The sequence below is a fragment of the Fomitopsis serialis genome (assembly GCF_022376445.1).
Source record: "Fomitopsis serialis strain Sig1Antser10 chromosome Unknown B0H18scaffold_121, whole genome shotgun sequence".
NCBI classification, from domain to species: Eukaryota; Fungi; Basidiomycota; class Agaricomycetes; order Polyporales; family Fomitopsidaceae; genus Fomitopsis; species Fomitopsis serialis.
The window spans coordinates 107,792-124,913 of NW_025955081.1; the positions used below are offsets into that span (position 1 = coordinate 107,792).

Genomic DNA, 17,122 nt, shown 5'->3' on the forward strand with positions numbered 1-17,122 from the left:
TGGCGAAAGTCGGACAGGATCAACGACTCGCGCTGATACTGCGGGTTCGCGAGAGGACGACGCTCGGCCTGGTTGACTTGTTCGAGCAGTACCAAGGTCTCGGACCACGCGATCGTAGGGTAGGGCGAACCTAGGATGTCCCCCTGGTTGCCATCGCGGTGAAAGACCTCGTCGAGGTAACACATCAACTCGTCGATCTCGGGGAACGACCTAGGAGCAGGAAGTGTATCGTTCGCTAGCAGGATGGCCCGGCTGCAGGACTCGAACAAGAATCGCTGTTCGAAGGTCGGTTCAATGGTTCGAATGGTAGTCTAAGTGCGGAGGCACGTACAATCATCCAACGGACTCCGTGGGCCCAAGCCAGCCACTCTCCGGGACTGTTGGCATCGTATCGCGGCTCGACAAGTCCCTCGGTCTTGAGGACCTCTAGGAGGCGGTAGTAGCGGGCAGCATACGCTTCGGAAGTTGGGTCGAGGTGCGGCATGTTCGTGTAAGTCAGGCGAACTCCTGCAGCTGTCTCATATCTTCGAGGACTGTCACCGGCTCCGGTTATGACCTTCGCCGTTCGGGGACGGTCGCCCGTTATGCGGAACCTGCGGAAGGCCGAGTTGGATTCTCTCATGTGTTAGTAGGTCCGGGTCGAGCATTGTGACATTCTCCGATTGGCTGCTTTCCTTATCACTTTCATTCATCATTTCTTGTATTTCTCTTGGCTCTCTTGGTCTTCGGACCGTATTTTCCTGTATATACTCTGGGACTTGTTCCCCTCGAATCTCAGAGACCCCCTTACCCTCTCAATCTCACCTCGCACCGGTGAGGTTCGTCAGTCAGCTAGTACGTTCAAAGTCAGCAAGTTCGCCAGTCAGTCAGTTCGTTCGAAGCCAGTCAGTCAGTTCGCCAGTACATTCGCCAGCTCGTAGTTGCCCCGAGAGGCTCTACACTTCTCCTCCTGCCGTCGCTCGCCTTCCTTGTCACCGTTCGTTCGACACGTCTGTCGAAACCCTCCTTCCTACCTTTGAGGCTTAGCCCTCGCCTTCTAACAGTCTTCGACATCTTCGAAGCTCTCCCACGTCGTTCGGAGTCTTGTCCGTCCTCCTCCTTCTTACCTAGACCACTGTACAGTCCCCCGTACATCTCATAGACGCAGAGGCCTCGCATAACACTGCTCGACCTCACGGTTGGGTTTTTGTGTGGCTTTTGTGTTCTTTTCGGTCGCGTCACCGTACGACCTCAAAATCACCGTTGAGGACGGCGCTGTTCCACCCCTCGGACCTATCTATTCCTTGTCCAAGCTAGAGCTCGACACTCTCCGAGAGTACATTGACGAGAACCTCCACTCTGGTTTCATCCGCCCTTCCAATTCTCCGTGCGGAGCTCTGGTCCTCTTCGTCAAGAAGAAAGACGGGTCGCTTCGTCTCTGTGTCGACTACCGGGGTTTGAATAAAATCACCCGGAAGGACCGCTACCCTCTTCCCCTCATCTCCGATCTCCTGGACAGTCCTCGGAAGGCCAGAATCTATACCAAGATTGACCTCCGGCACGCCTACAACCTTGTCCGGATTGCTCCGGGAGACGAGTGGAAGACCGCATTCCGAACTCGATATGGATCCTTTGAATGGCAAGTCATGCCCTTCGGACTTTCCAACGCCCCAGCGGTGTTTCAGCGTTTTGTCAACGAGATTTTTTCCGACCTACTCGATGTTCACGTCGTGGTTTATCTCGACGACATTCTCATCTATTCCGATAACCCCGAGGACCACCGGAAACACGTCAAGGAAGTACTCCGGCGGCTCCGAAAGCATCACCTCTACGCTCGTGCGGACAAGTGCGAATTTCACGCCGACTCCGTCGAGTACCTCGGGTACATCCTCTCTGCTGACGGTCTAACCATGGCTGAGTCTAAGGTCAAGGCGATTCTGGACTGGCCGGAACCCCGCAAAGTCCGAGACGTTCAATCGTTCCTCGGCTTCGCCAATTTCTACCGCCGGTTCATTCACAATTACTCCGAAATCGTCCTACCGCTCACCCGACTCACCCGGAAATCCGTTGCCTGGAATTTCTCCGAGGACTGCCGTAAGGCGTTCAACGAGCTGAAGCAGGCTTTCACCACCGCTCCGATCCTGCACCACTGGATCCCCGACAAGCAGATCACCGTCGAGACCGATGCGTCAGACTACGCAATCGCCGGAATATTGTCCATTACTGTGGACTCCGGGGAAATCCACCCGATCGCTTTTCACTCTCGGACCTTGACTGGTGCGGAACTGAACTACGACACTCACGATAAGGAACTCTTGGCTATTTTTGAAGCCTTCAAGACGTGGCGGCATTATCTCGAAGGCTCCGAATCTCCGGTCGACGTTGTCACGGACCACAAGTGTTGAACCATATAGGCGCCCACCGGGCCGCCGGGTTCCACGGGCCGGATTGCACTGCACGTGCTAGATCCGCACTTACCGCATAGAGCAAGTCATGCGTGGGAATGGACTATACAGTAGTATTAGTCAGCGTCTCTCAGATGTATATAAGACCCACCAGTAGCGTAGCTCTCTCTCCAGTACTTCCAACACCGGAACTACTTGTGTGTAGTGCATTGCAGGGGTTCGGGTAACCCGCGGGGGTCGCGGGTACGGGTACTCGCGGGTAAGGGTCCGGGTAGCGATTTCCGTACCCGCATACCCGCCCTGCAGCCGTGCGGGTATTGCCCAAAGCGGCAACCCCGCGAGCGCCCAAACTCGCGGGGATGCCCCGGTCTGCCCCTTTCGAGTCTCCCTCCACCAGGTCGACTCGCCCACGCCCACGGCCTCAGCCTCAGCAATACGACGCACACGCGCGCGGCGAGCACTCGCAAAGACCGCGCGTGCGAACGCAAGGCGAACGCAGCCGACGAACACCGCGAGCCCGGGCGCAGCGACGAACGGACGGCAGGCCTGGACGATGAGTGGACGGCGGGGAGGAGTGGGCGACTGGCGGGGACGGGCGACTGGCGGGGACGGGCGAGGGCCTACAGGTGAGTGCAGACGCATACGAGCTTGTCCACTAAAGCAGACGCAAGGCATCGCGACGCGCACAACAACTGCGAGCACGCAGGGCCAATGCCCCGCGTGCAGACACAGCCGATGAACGGGCGACGTAAGGGCAGGGCCGCATGTGGGCGTAGGGTGAATGGGTGGGCAGCAGGCGACTCGGAGGAACCAGGCCGGCGGGCGACCAGGTGAGTGCAAGCCGTGTGAGCAAGCGCGCTGACCTTGGGCATAGGACGCGCCAACGTGCAGTACAGCAGACACGCCGACCACGAGCGCGACGGGCGAATGCTCCGTGTGCAAACACAGCCGATGGGCGGACCACGGGCACCAGGGTCAACTAACAGGCGGGCGAGCCAGCCGACGGGCGCGTCGTCGCGCAGCACGCCACGCACGGCGACCACGAGCGCGCTGGGTGAATGCCCAGCACGCAGACGTGGCCGTCGAACGCGCACGTACGCACGCAGGTAGGTGGGACAACGGGCACACAGGCGACCAGACAGCGAGCAGGCGACCGGACGACCGGATGACTGCCCGACCGGACGACCAAACGAGCTCGCAGGTGGATGGGCTAGAAAAAAGGACACGAGCAGCAGGCGGGCAGGCCAGCGGATGAGCAAGCCAGCACATCAAAGGGCGACGACACGCACGGCAACCGTGAGCGCGCTGGGCAAATGCTCAGCGCGCAGACACGGCCGACGAACGTGTACACGAGGGAGCTGGCAGGAGGAAAAGCGAGCGGGTCAATGGGCGGACAGACGGACCAGCGGGCCAGCGGACGACCAGACGAGTAAGCCGGTGGATGGGCAGGAGAGCCAGGTAAGCGAGCACACGGGTGGGCGCGCGGGCAGGCGAGAGGACGAACAAGCCGGTACGGAGACACGGCCGACGAATAGTCGGGCCCACGCAAGCGAGCGAGCGGGTGAACGGGTGAACGGACGGACAGGTGGGCTGGCAGACGAGCATCCGGACGAGCAGGCGGATGAGCAGGCAGGACTCGGGAGAACAGGCAGACGAGCGAGAGAGCTCGCCGATGGATGGGCAGGAACGCGAGGAAGACGGGTGGGCAAGCGGGCACGGACGGGACAACACGTGGACCACCACGACACGCACACCGACCACGAGCGCGCTGGGCAAATGCCCAGCACACAGACACGGCCAATGAACGGCAGGCGGGCGAGCAGAGGATGGGCGAGCGGAGGACCAGCGAACGGAGGACGAGCGAGCAGAGGACCGGCGAACAGAGGACAAGCGAGCGGAGGACCAGTGAGTGTGCGGCCATAACAACGAGCAAGCGGGGAAGCAGGTGGACGGGTGCGATGGCGGGAATGCGCGAGCGCGAGCACGGAGAGCGGGGAGGACAGCGGGTGCATCGGTGACCCACCCGCTTGCCTGCGCACTCGCATACTTACCTGCTCGCCTGCACGAGCCTCCTCACCGTGGCCACTCCCCCACTCACTCCCCCACCCCCCCGCCATTCTGCCCACGGACCCGCTCACGGACCCGTAGACCCGTGGACCCGCAGCACCCGCACGAAACCCGTACCCGCGCTGCGGGTCTGGTACCCGGGCGGGTACGGGTACGGGTAAGCCCCCGGACACCCGGGGGTTTACCCCTGCAATTCACTACTTGTGTGCCTCAAGCTTAACAGCAACACCTTCAAGCAGGTAAGTTAGAGCGCGGTCCACTACGTGTGACCAAGTCTGCTCAACAGGTTATGAGCCCCGGTCGACACCTGAGTACTGCGCCTCAACGGCTGCGACTCGGTGCGCACTGGCTTACCTGCGGCATCGCCCTCACGGGCTTGAAGCCAGGGGGAGACTATGCGCGGAAACGCTGCAGGTCTCAAGCGCGACTCACGTCGCTGCTAAACACCATGAGGACACTGAGTCCATGTGTGTGGACAGCGCCTTTTGGCTGCAGTCCGTTGTGTGACAGAGCGCTGATGTCGCCTTCGCCAAGCAGCTCTTAAACACTTCCCCCGTTCAACACAACTCTCACACAATGTCCAACGCTCTCCTCAACATGGTCCCTGTCCTGGACGGCTCCAACTACGCCAAGTGGTCGGAGGCCATGAAGTCCTACCTCCAGAGCCAGGAAGTCTGGTTCATGATCGGACAGACTCTCGGTGAGCGCCCAACACTCGAAGAGGGCGGCAGGAACCATCAGGAGGTTTTTGCGTGGACCCAGGCGGACGAGAAGGCGCAAGGCATGATATGCCTGCGCCTCAGTCCCTCGGTCGTTCAGATCGTCAAAGAAAACGACTCGGCGAAGGATCTCTGGGACATGCTGTCGACAATGTACAGCAAGCAGAACGCTGCAAACCTCTACGTGTCCTTCAGGACTGCGACGACAGTGCGCATTCCTGCTGACCAGCATCCTGCTCCTTTCCTCGCCAAGATCATCGATGCTTGCGAGAAGCTCGAGGACAATGATCTCAAGCTCCCCGACGCGCTTCTGGCCATGATGGCCCTGAATGCTTTACCGTCACGGTACGACAACGTCGTGCAGGTCATGCTGCAAACGACGGACGTCAAGAAGCTCAAGATCTCGGATGTCCGGCACGCCGCCAACCTCGCCTTTGAGCAAGGCTCAGGCAAGAAGGCGTCTTCTTTGCACGACGCGAAGAATATCTCGGCCGTCAAGCGCAAGCAAGGCGAGCCGAGCTTCCAGCAGCAGCAGCAGCGCCATGACGGTGGCAGCGGCAGCGGCGAGAAGGCTGACAAGGGCAAGGGCAAGCAGCGCGGTAAACGCAGCGGCAAGAAGACCCATGCCCAGAAGGACGGCGGCGGCCACAGCAACGGCCACGACCACGCCCACATCGCCTCGCAGGCGTCTGTGGCTGGTCCCTCTACGTCCCACGTCGTGGACATCGCGCCTTCGGGCAGCAAAGTCCGCATCGTCGAAACGCACGCGCCTGTGCAGAAGCGCCCTATGCGCAACTGCCAGCAATGGCTGCAACGCGCCCTCAAGTTGGCCGAAGAGGTTGACGTCTCTCCAACGGTCGAGCGCCTCAAAACGCTCACTCAAGTTGTCGACAACTCCGCACAGATCGAGGACTACCTCTCTGACACGGAGTCGCGTGCATCCAAGCGCGCTCGTCTCTCCAACGACGACAACGACATGGCCGAGAGGATCGACGAGGTGAATGCGGGTTACAACTCGTACAACGACGGCACCTGGGCCGAGACCCAGGAACCCCTTAACTGGGGGTCGGACGACGAGGACGTCGACGAGAACGTCGACAAGGACATCGCGATGGCCGCCGGGCTTGATCTGGACGAGGACGCCAGGTCAGTACCCTCACCTTCAATTCCCATGCGACCTACTGACAATGCGCTACCCACAGCCGCATGTAGTAGAGTATCATCTAAGTCGCGTGTAATAAATGAATGTATTGGTAGTTCATTACACAAATATATACACTGTCGTCACGCGCGAGAGTTTGCAGCGTGCTCCAAGTGTAAAGGAAAAATGAAGATTGAGGATGTCCTAGAGGGTGGCAATGAAGCCTACCCTGATGGAGACCCAACTTGGATGTTGGACTCTGGTGCTTCAATGCACTTTACCAACCGGATGAGTGACTTCGCTGAAGTTGAGGATCTCAGCAAACCCATCCTGGTGCAGACTGCAAATGGCACGGCCCGCTGCACGAAGCGCGGGACCGTCTTCATCAATTTCCTAGGTGGAGACGGTGAGATGATAACAACTCGTCTATACCCTGTCTATTATTTCCAAGGTCTGCATCAACGGTTGTTGTCCATGGGGACTTTCCTCAAAGAAGGCATGACTGTGCGCGGTGGTTCGCAGCACATCAACCTCTATGAGCCGGGATCGCGGGATCCACTATATGTGTTTAAACCGCTGAACCCAGGTGGCTCTATTTTTGGGATTTATGCTGCAGCTTCTGGGGAAGATGCGCAAAGTATCCACAATACGGTCTACACTGTAGACTATGAAACTATGCACCGCCGTTTTGGGCATCCCTCAAAGGATGTTCTTCGGAAGGCTGAAAAACACACCGATGGTTTCCCTCTCAGGGTTGAGTTCCCTACGGAGGATCCTGTGTGCCCTGGATGTGCAGAAGGGAAAATGCCAAACAAGGCTTTCCCGCCATCCACAAAGCGAGCGACAGAGCCCTTCGAGCTCATTCACAGTGATGTGAAGTCGTTCCCGCTTGACTCCTACCATAAGTACAGGTACTACATACTGTACTATGACGACTACACGTCTCACGCCTGGACCGTGAATCTGCGCACCAAAAGTGCTGCGATTTTGTCTACGCGCCAATTTCTCGCCACGGTTAAAACCCAATATGGCAAGAAAGTCAAAGGATGGATGTCGGATGCTGGGGGAGAATACAAGTCTGACGCGTTTGATAAGATGCTGAAAGACGAGGGCATCAAGATCTTGCAAAGCTCGCCACACACTCCTCAGGAAAATGGCAGAGCTGAGCGACTCAACAGGACGATAATGGACAAAGCTCAGGCTATGCGCCTTGAAGTGTGTCTACCTGAATCCTGGTGGGAATTTGCGGTGAACCACGCTGTCCATGTGTACAATAGGACACCATCTCGTCGCCTCAAATGGCTGACACCATATGAGATGTTGAATGGCGAGGCTCCTGCCATTAGGCATCTACGAGTATTCGGGTGCGGCGCATACGTCTTTATCCCCAAGGACGTGCGCAAGAACACTCTGTCTAGAAAGTCAGAGTTAATGACATACCTCGGTGTCGCCCCCGGAGGTCACGGTGACTTGTTCATGCGTGCACCAAATAATGTGCTCTACACGTCGTCACATGCGTTGTTCGACGAGAGTATGTTCCCCAAATGCCCCAGCATGAAGCGGCGGGGTAATACTAGGCTGCAAAGCGCGCCAAAACATGACCACAAAGCGGGTCACCAACCCACTTCTCAGGAGGATTCAGACGATGAGGATATCTCTCGTCCCTACCACCTTCCAAAGGGAACGGACGATGAGCGTGACGATGCTCAGGAGCAGCCAAAGGCGCCCAGTCCAGTTCCGCCGCCACAACCTTCGGGAATTCCTGCGCCTCAAGGGCAGCGGAAATCAGGTCGTCAGCGGAAGCATGTAACTCGCCCAGGGAACGTCTACGGAGAAAATCACAATCCCGTAGACCAGTACAAAGAGATTGAAAAGAAGGGGCAGTGGAAAAAGATTGTCGGAGAAGGGTCGGGTAGCACCCGCCCTAACCCTCAATCAGGGTCGCAGCAACAGGTTCCCGGACCTAGCGCGCCAGAACCACAGCCAGACCAACCTTCTGGATCTGCCTCGGGCTCAGACGAAGAAGTCGAGGAGTTACTCATGGCACGACTATGCCGGGAAGGGGGAGTAGGAATGGTCAACATGCTGCTTTCATGCGCATTACCATCTGTTGAACATGATTCTCCAGAGTCCAATCCACGTGAATGGACATACCGCGATATTCTCAAGCTACCCAAAGAGGAGCAAGAGAAGTGGAGACTAGCGTGTCGCGAGGAGTTAGAGGCTCTACGCAAACGCAATGTCTATGAGTTGGTAGACCGTCCTAAGGGACGTAGGGTTACCAAAAACCGCTGGGTCTTCGACGTCAAAACTGACGGTCGTAAAAAGGCTAGACTAGTCGCAAAAGGCTACTCCCAGATTGAAGGCCTTGACTATGATCAGGTCTTCTCTCCTGTCGTACGCTTTGAGACCGTGCGCCTAATACTCGCGCTAGCTGCGCTCAAGGGCATGCACATCTCCGGACTCGATGTCCGTAATGCGTACCTCTATGGTAAACTCGACGAGGAGATTTACATGGAGCAGCCTGACGGCTTTAAAGTCCCAGGCCAAGAGCACAGAGTCCTCCGGCTACTGCGTGCTCTCTATGGACTTAAACAGGCGGGGCTTGCGTGGTGGCGCACCCTCAATGAGTCCCTCAAGGAACTTGGCTGTGTACGCCTTGTATCCGATGCCGGAATATTCATCTACAAGACAAAAGATGGGAGGTTCATCCTCATCATTGTCTATGTGGATGATGCCCTTTTCTGCAGAAAAGACAAGGCCCTAGTGGCCGCTCTAAAGAACTGCTTCATGAAGAAGTGGGAGTGTCGCGACCTTGGTGACGTCAAGGAATTCCTGCGAATGAGCATTACTCGGAAAGGCGACGAGATTCATCTCGACCAAACTGCCTACCTTGAGAAGGTGCTTGAGCGCTGTGGCATGCAGAATGCTAAATCTGCGCCTACTCCACTCCCTGCGGGCTACAAACCTGAGCCTTACACTGGCACGGTTGACCCTGCACTTCGAAGTCGGTATCAGACTGTCATTGGCTCCTTGCTATATATTATGCTTGGAACTCGCCCTGACATCTGTTTCGCCATGACAAAACTCGCGCAACATGCTGCGAACCCGTCACAAGACCACTTGGATAAAGCACTGTATATCTGCCGCTATCTAATTGGAACCAAGTCCTATGCGCTTGTATACAGCGGCAAAACTGGACAAGGTGTCTCGGCGTGCACAGACTCCGACTGGGCTAACGACCTGGAGATGCGGAGGTCTCAGAGTGGCTACTTTATGAAGTTAGCTGGTGGAGTGTTCAGTTGGCTGTCTTGACGGCAAAAGACGGTAGCACTGTCTTCAACTGAGGCTGAATACATGTCGCTCAGCGACTGCAGCCGCCAAGTCGTATGGATTAAAATGCTCCTCACGGAGATTGGATATCCACTTGGCCCACTACCTATCTGCTCGGATAATCAAGGAGCGATATTCATCGGCTCCAACCCTGTAACTGAGAGGCGGTCGAAACACATCGACATACGCTATCATTATATCAGGGAGCTAATTGAAGAACGACAGGTCGAAGTCTTCTTCATTGGCACTGACGATAATCCGGCAGACCTCTTCACCAAAAACTTGGGCCGTGTCAAGTTCCAAAAGTTCAGAGGCATGCTCGGACTTCGATTCTACGAAGAAGAGTCCTAGAGCAACCACGGACGGCAGCCCAAGTCTGCTCAACAGGGAGCGGGCTGTCAAGCGCCTGCCCAAGTTCAACTGGGACGCCGGGAAGATTCGGGGACGGCGCAAAGCTATCTGGCTGAGGACCATGGTGAGCTTGAATCATTCTTTTGATCGCCGGGAACTCATTAGCCGCTGCAGGAGCCTCCATGCACGCGGTGCTCCGGCATTCACTGCTGGATCTCCAGCGATCCCAACGCCAAGCGTCCTGCTACGAAGTGTGACGAGTGCGCCCGACTGGGCAAAAAGTGCTTTACCAGCGAGGCCCGCAATCCGTCCCCGGCTGACGAGGTCGGGGCGGGTCGATCCAGCACACCAACCCCGCCCAACGCAAACACCCAACACCGAGCCCGATCTCCGTCTGCTCTGCCCGATGCAAGTGGCCCTCCGGAATCCACCGCGGATGCGCCCGCGGAGCAGGACAATGCTTCAACCACCGCCACCACCCCTCGAGGAAGCGGGGAAGAATCATGCGCTGCCGGGCAGTGCACATTGGATGCGGACAAACCGTGCACCTTCGTCCGCGCATACATTGGGGCACTCCCGCCAAGTGAGTGTTTCATCCATTCCGCTGTGATCATTATTTACGTGTGATAAATGTACAGGATTGGCTCATCGGAAGCCGGACCCAAGTGCAGAGGGCATTGAGCTCCTGGAAACAACGGCGGACGTCTCATACAAAGTCCGAGAACTGCGACAGGAGAATGCTGAGATCCGCACCATGTGCGATGAGCTCCGGCAGGACTTCGCGACACTCCGTGAACACCTGAGAGCACGTAGTAAGTCAGACATGAAGTCCCTGGGCCATACTGCACTGAAATCAAATTGGCAGACAGTATCCGTGCTTTCACACACTTTGAACACCAGCCCGGAGCAGCGGCAGCGTCGGAGATGCTGGTTGATCATGGGGCGCAGACGAACGTTCCTGCCTCCCCGGATACATCGTCGCTGAGCAGGCATGCCATCCCGGCACCCAACTTGGCAAGCCACGACGTACACGAGGTTCCCGACGACACTGTCATTGCTTCTGCCACACTCCGGCATGCTTCCGCGTTGTGCACACAGGATGGCAGCGACATGGCCAGTATGGATGATGGTAGTGATTTGGACATGTCAAGCGATGATCCCGACGCAGTGTGACACTCGCTTGGGCCAATAATAATAACACTATATACGTGTAATGTACGATGATGAAATTTGATTGCATCTACAACTTTATGGATTCGAACATAGAAGTTTCCAGCTTTGCTTAGTGAATGCTCATGCTTCAGTGGAGCACGAGCGGACGCCCGCCACCGGACGACCACCACCGGACACCCGCCACCGGACACCCGCCACCGGACACCCGCCAAGCCAGATGGTGGCAGCTGCAGCCGTTGCAAAAGTCATAGGTGTACTGCGTTCGTGGGTGGTATCTCGCTGTCAACGCTTCCATCAAGGTCGACACATACTCAGCATTGTGAAGGTCGACATACACTACGGACTTTCGCTGGGAACATTGTACAACGTATATTACACATACAAATAGATTCGGAAACCTTTTCCGACATGTCACTTTCATTACTCCTCCTGCATGTCTTCTAACCCACGAAACTCGGTAAATCCGCGGGCAAAATAGTCTGAATCCTCCATCACCGGGTGCGGGGCAACCCGCGCATACCAGTCACTCTGTTCCCGCTCACTGCCCTCCAAAACTGATTCCCAGAAGCCTATTTCGGCCGAAATATAGTCCTCCATGATCCCATATTGCGTCATCAGGGCATCAATGATGTTGTCTAAATACTGGACCTTTTCCGCCGGATCCAACACCTTCGTGAGCTCGCCATTTGCAAGTTGTCTGTACTGCCCGGGTGGACTGGCCGGAATTGGCATGACCATGGGCGGCAGTAGGCGTAGGTTCAGCTTATTGATGTAATGTGCGATTCCCTAGGGGTCGCGATGTGAGTCCGAGCGCAAGTGAATGCAGCACCGATACATACGTCCTGTTGCTCTCTGATGTGCCTGCGTTCGAGTGACATACGCCTTTCGTCCTCCCTGGTGATCTCCGCATCGAGCAAGGCCTCGACGGCCTCCACTCGAGTGGCCTCGGTGTCGAATGTGTCCCTCATTTCCATGCGAAATGCAGAAAGGGAAACATTGTCAGGCGGGATGAGCACGTTCCCTTCTTCACCAGTTAGGGTGGGTCGGTGAAATGCACAAGCCAGCGGGACATACCATCATCCAATCCATGCTTCCGGGTCATCGGAGGCACTCCCCGTGTGCCTTGACTTCCCTCTGGCTCCATCGATACATCTTTCAGGACCACCACGTCCTTCAAGCGCTCTAGTGCTGCAGCCCCAGATTGTTCCGGGGCATCGAGGACCTCCCAAAACCGGGCCATGGCGTCCGTAATGCCTAACACCATCAGCGTGTCTTCATTGGACAGGCGCTGGAACCCTGTGATCATCGCTGCCATACACTGCCAAAACACAGTGTCAGTGCGTTACAGCAAATGGAAACAAAGGTTAATACAATACCATTGATTTGAGGAGCACGCGATCCTCTGCGGCAGTGCTCCCGTGGGCCCCGGTTGACTGAGCCGCTGCTTGCGCCGCAGCAACCGCATTGTCATGAAACACGGCCTCAAATTCTTGGGCGGTTGGGAAGGTCATCGTGTAGAGGGTAGGAAGGACAGAGAAGCCAAGTTGCTCGCGAGATCAAAGTAGAGAGCAAGGAGCACTACTGATCCACGACGTCTGATTAGCACTCCCCGGTTCGGGTATTCTTTCCCACGCAGCCACTGGTGTGAGATGACAGGCGTCAAAATGATGCGCGTTTATCGATGTGGGCAATGTGTGATGCCCGGTGGCGGTGCTCATCCAACTACAGGGGGAAGGGCTGCAATGTAGCGGCGACGACGTTTGACGACGTCTCATGGCTGTGGCTTACCACGCGTCCGTCCCCAACACCCACCGACGGACACCCGCCACCGGACAACCGCCACCGGACACCCGCCGCCGGACGCCCGCTGTCGGACACCGGACGCCGGACAGATGGAAATCTTGGTGGACTTTCTGCATACCCTCATGACCTGGCATCGGTTGCACTCTGAAGCGGTGGTACAACTGCTGAAGCGGTTCTGCGTAAACATCCATTCGTTAACTTGAAATGATACATTGACTGTCTACGCTGGGAGGATGACTTCCGGCGGCGCGTTCTGGAGGTTATCGAGCTTCTCCCGGTACGCACGGGCGTAGGCAATGGAGTTGAGACGGCACTTGTCTGCCCGCTCATTGATATACTTTCGGAATTCGAGCCCGTAGATGCTCGTCCAGTATCCGCGACCGGAGTGAAAGCCGCCAATGTACTCCCATGCGCATTGGGCGTTGCGGCGGCTAGGGCGCAACCATGCTGTGTAAGTCCCGATGATCGCTAGCCCCCACGGCAGCTCATGCTTCGTGAGGTCCACATGAGCGACGACTCGCGCCATGTACGATTGCAGCTGTTTCAATATAGCGATCCGGTCGTCGATTGTCGGAATCACCTCGTCGGGACGCAGCGACCTGACTTCAACAACGAGGCGTGGCACCTCCCGCTCCAGCTCCTGACCCCCTGGCTCTTTGAGGCCGTAGTACGAACTGATGAGGAAGTCGGGGTACTTCGTGCCAGACTTCGTGCGCGAGTACACAATCCCTCCTGTCAATAATCAGTTGCGGTTGCGTCCGGAAGCCCTGCAGAAATCGTACATACCGTCCCAGTCGACACTAGTCGGGGGCCGCCCAGCCAGCGCTTGACCGGCGGCCGCTTGCTCGTCATTTCCACGCCCGCCCGGCACCGCGTCAAGGATATGCTGTCCGGGGACAGACGGGCGGAGCGGCTCTTGTGGCTTGATCAAGGTACGGGGGAATCACAAGGTAAAGTACCTTGTCCACGCGCCATACTGGGAAAATTGCGTGGAGGCCGGCTTCAAATGCCAGTGGTGGACCATTTCGCGGAGTTGGTCGTCCACATCGGGGTGACCGTCGAAAGAAAACTGGACATAGTAAGTGTCCTTCGCGTGCACGATCGAAGCGGCCCGGCGTACCATGTTTCCAATGTTAGCCTGTCCGACCACAGCGGTGAGACTTGCGCTGCTGAGATCCGTGGCGGCGCTGTGCGCCCTTTTATACACCAAGCACATCACACGTCGGAATGCCTTGCTTGCTAATGTGCCGCTGTTGAGTGCGGTCACAAGGGCCACATCGGAGGCATGCCTGCTGCCCAATCAAGGGGCGTGCATTGTGTCGTGGAACACGACCCGACGTCGCATGCTTATCCACTGTCCACAGAAGCCCGGATATGTCTTCCGTAGAAGAGTACTGGGTGATACACAGCTGATGCCCCGTCCGGACTGCATTGAGATAGCAATTTGCGCTGCAACCCACATGTGCAGCGCACTCATGGGACCCGCAATACATGCTGCGATAGTAGCAGCTACAATCAAGGCAATGACACCGGCCTTCTCGGGGTGCTTTCCAGCCACGGAGTTAGTGCGGACAACAATATACAGAACGTGTGTAAATATATTTGGGTATGTTCCGTCCGCGACATGGGACCACTTTGTTCTCACACCTAAGTTTGTTTGACATCCGGCAGGAAACACTCACCGGCACATGTACCATGATAGCGGCACACGGGAGAAGTCCATATCGTGGGTATTATTCACGTGACTGACTTAGTAACACAACCATCATGACATAGCACTGGAGTCTATTGGATCTACAATCCGTGCCCCCACAAGCTGCAGCCACAAAGTACAAGGTGAGTGTAAGTGCCTGTGACATGTCCTACAGTTGTCTGATGCACCTCCACAGCATGGTTGGCGTCATCTCTGGTACATACTGCCGGTGGAGAGCCTGCACTGGTTCTGCCGGTGCTGGGTCGGTCCCTTTGTGCCCGAGGAAATTCCGGAGGTCGAGGGGCCTCGCGAATTCAATGCATTCGTGAACGACATACTGTGCATGATCGACTGGATTCGGGGTCTGGAGAGGAGCAAGCTCGTGCCTCCTGTGAGCTGTGAGTACCATCCCCAAGCACACGGGCTCCATTACTGAGCCCCCCTCAAAACAGGGCTTCTCCCGGACCGGGGCGAAACTGCCGTCATCGTCACGGGATACGAGGATCAGAAGAAGGGGGTCTCCCGGATCCCGGAAGACGACAGGCAGGTTCGCGCGCGCGACTGGTTTGTGAAACACGCGAATCTGGTGGCCGGGGAAAACATCTTTGTGAGCGACAACTTGCAATATTTTTGCACCGCGGAAGAGAACCTGGAGCTTCCCCTCGCACTGTGAGTGAGCGATGTGACCGCTTGGTCCGCGAGCTGATCAAGAATGCACAGGTGCTTCGATCCGCCGCCGCAGACAGGCAAGGAGAAGGCCGCTGAACCGGTACAGCCCCGGTACAATTTTCATCCTCGCAACCCGTCCCGGGAGCCAACTCCCCTGTCTTGATCTGTAGTTAGCCGTCCGAACTTGTGCCTAGTTTACGCGGTGTACGATATCATATGTAGGGGTTGAAATCGCATGATTGTCTCTCGATTAGTACTGGCTGATTCCGCCAGCGGGACCACATGCAGCGGCGGATGTGTGTTGTCACTTTCAGCTAATGCCCGGCCGGTGGCACTCATCCGGCGGCGGGCGTCCGGTGGCGGGCGTCCGGTCCCACATAATCTGTATTGTACGCACAGTACAAAGACAAGGCAATACATTCGTTATTCTCATTCTTCGCCGACGGAAACAAGCCATTCAATGCAATAACACTCCCACCATCATTTCTACCAACCCTCCCACTAGTGCCGGGGCTTCTTGGCGGCACGTTGCCCCTTCGTCGGAGACACGGGCTCGCCCTTGCGGCCGCGCTTCCGGATCCTCGTGCCAATGGCAGATGCATCCGACCCGGTACCTGGAGGATTCATGAGCCGCTTCGACCGCTTTGGAACTTCCTCCCACTCTTTCGCCAGTGACTTGCAAGCATACAGGAGGTGATCCTTGACGAACGCGTGATCATGCAGAGTGTTAAGTACGTGATCTGGTAAGTTATACTTATCACGGTTGCTCGACAATGACTTTCTAAGTCATGCAGCAGCATTCCGATTGTTAGAGCGAGGGTTTGCGCTTCAACCATGCTGATTGTCGTTCCTTCATGCTCGTCGTTATCTTGCTCAGCCATGATTTGAAAGATCGAATTTCGGCAGCGTTGTTGTGGGCAGCGGGCGGGCAATGACTCTTCCGGTAAGACCACATGCCCCATTCCCAAGTCTTTGATGTACGCCATGACCCGGCTTGTGACTAACAGGACGCTCCCAGTCAGCAGGTACTATCCATCCACATGACGACGGCCTTCATCAGGAAAAACCCATATTATTATTGAAGCTATTCGGACACAACACTTCTTTACAGTGGTTACGTACTTCAACTAAGAGGCTTATGGTAACTTAAGACGAATGTAGAGTGTTTAGATGACCTCAGTTACCTGTTGGTATACGCTAACACTAAATTTCTCTTAGCTTAAGACATCTAATGTGAGGTGGTGACCGTTTGAGAGACCATCAGGGAAAAGAAGTTTACAGGCTTGTTTGGCCAGGCGAGTCTTTAACAGAATATATTCACTGAATCTTGACTGTAGCGAAGAAATCAGGCAAACCGCTGCTTTGTACAACACCGGAGCCTCAGTCGTCAAGCAAAACTCCTGCTGCCACTACGCCCGGCAAGGCAACTACAAGCGCGACGTCTGGCGCGACGTCTGGCAAGGCAAAGCCCACTGGCAGGCCGACTTCTGGCAAGCCTCAGAGCCCGGGGAAGCTACGAGCGCCGCTAAACCTGGCAGTGCGAAGCCTACGAGCTCCGGTAAACCGGCCAGTACGAGGGCTACAAGCTCCGGCAAACCGGCGAATGCTGGTGGTAAGCCAGCGGGTGTCAGGAAGGTACCGGCGGCAGTCATCGCTGAGACGTCCGACGTCGAGGGTGGTGACGGCAACGGCTCGAGGGGGCCAACTTGGGTGATGGCGAGGGGCTGGCACAGGCGCAGGCGGAGACACTGGCAGCGAGAGCGGCGTCGATCCCGACGCTGAGAGACGC

The 17,122-nt window shown here is 56.6% G+C and overlaps 4 protein-coding genes across 4 annotated transcripts; 2 read left to right on the top strand and 2 right to left on the bottom strand.

The window, feature by feature from the left end:
* Nucleotides 1-9,851: 9,851 nt before the first annotated feature.
* On the bottom strand, nucleotides 9,852-10,118 carry B0H18DRAFT_885024 (uncharacterized protein; the record flags this gene model as incomplete). Its single annotated transcript, XM_048041057.1, has 1 exon — nucleotides 9,852-10,118. One exon carries the CDS (start codon nucleotides 10,116-10,118, stop codon nucleotides 9,852-9,854), a length of 267 nt encoding a protein of 88 aa, XP_047887615.1.
* On the top strand, nucleotides 10,117-11,168 carry B0H18DRAFT_958921 (uncharacterized protein; the record flags this gene model as incomplete). Its single annotated transcript, XM_048042755.1, has 4 exons — nucleotides 10,117-10,119; nucleotides 10,161-10,578; nucleotides 10,634-10,807; nucleotides 10,861-11,168. The coding sequence occupies 4 exons, from the start codon at nucleotides 10,117-10,119 to the stop codon at nucleotides 11,166-11,168; spliced, it is 903 nt and encodes a 300-aa protein (XP_047887616.1).
* Nucleotides 11,169-11,588: 420 nt separating this feature from the next.
* On the bottom strand, nucleotides 11,589-13,946 carry B0H18DRAFT_958922 (uncharacterized protein; the record flags this gene model as incomplete). The annotated part of the gene is made up of 8 exons (XM_048042756.1): nucleotides 11,589-11,954; nucleotides 12,008-12,192; nucleotides 12,243-12,486; nucleotides 12,545-12,657; nucleotides 12,981-13,146; nucleotides 13,210-13,703; nucleotides 13,758-13,886; nucleotides 13,931-13,946. The coding sequence occupies 8 exons, from the start codon at nucleotides 13,944-13,946 to the stop codon at nucleotides 11,589-11,591; spliced, it is 1,713 nt and encodes a 570-aa protein (XP_047887617.1).
* A 713-nt stretch (nucleotides 13,947-14,659) lies between these two features.
* Nucleotides 14,660-17,043, top strand: B0H18DRAFT_958923 (uncharacterized protein; the record flags this gene model as incomplete). The annotated part of the gene is made up of 10 exons (XM_048042757.1): nucleotides 14,660-14,701; nucleotides 14,748-14,807; nucleotides 14,861-15,062; nucleotides 15,117-15,333; nucleotides 15,385-15,433; nucleotides 15,588-15,629; nucleotides 15,839-15,943; nucleotides 16,024-16,076; nucleotides 16,445-16,474; nucleotides 16,671-17,043. Coding segments are annotated over 10 exons (1,173 nt in total), but the record flags the coding sequence as incomplete, so codon positions are not given.
* Between the last annotated feature and the right edge of the window lie 79 nt (nucleotides 17,044-17,122).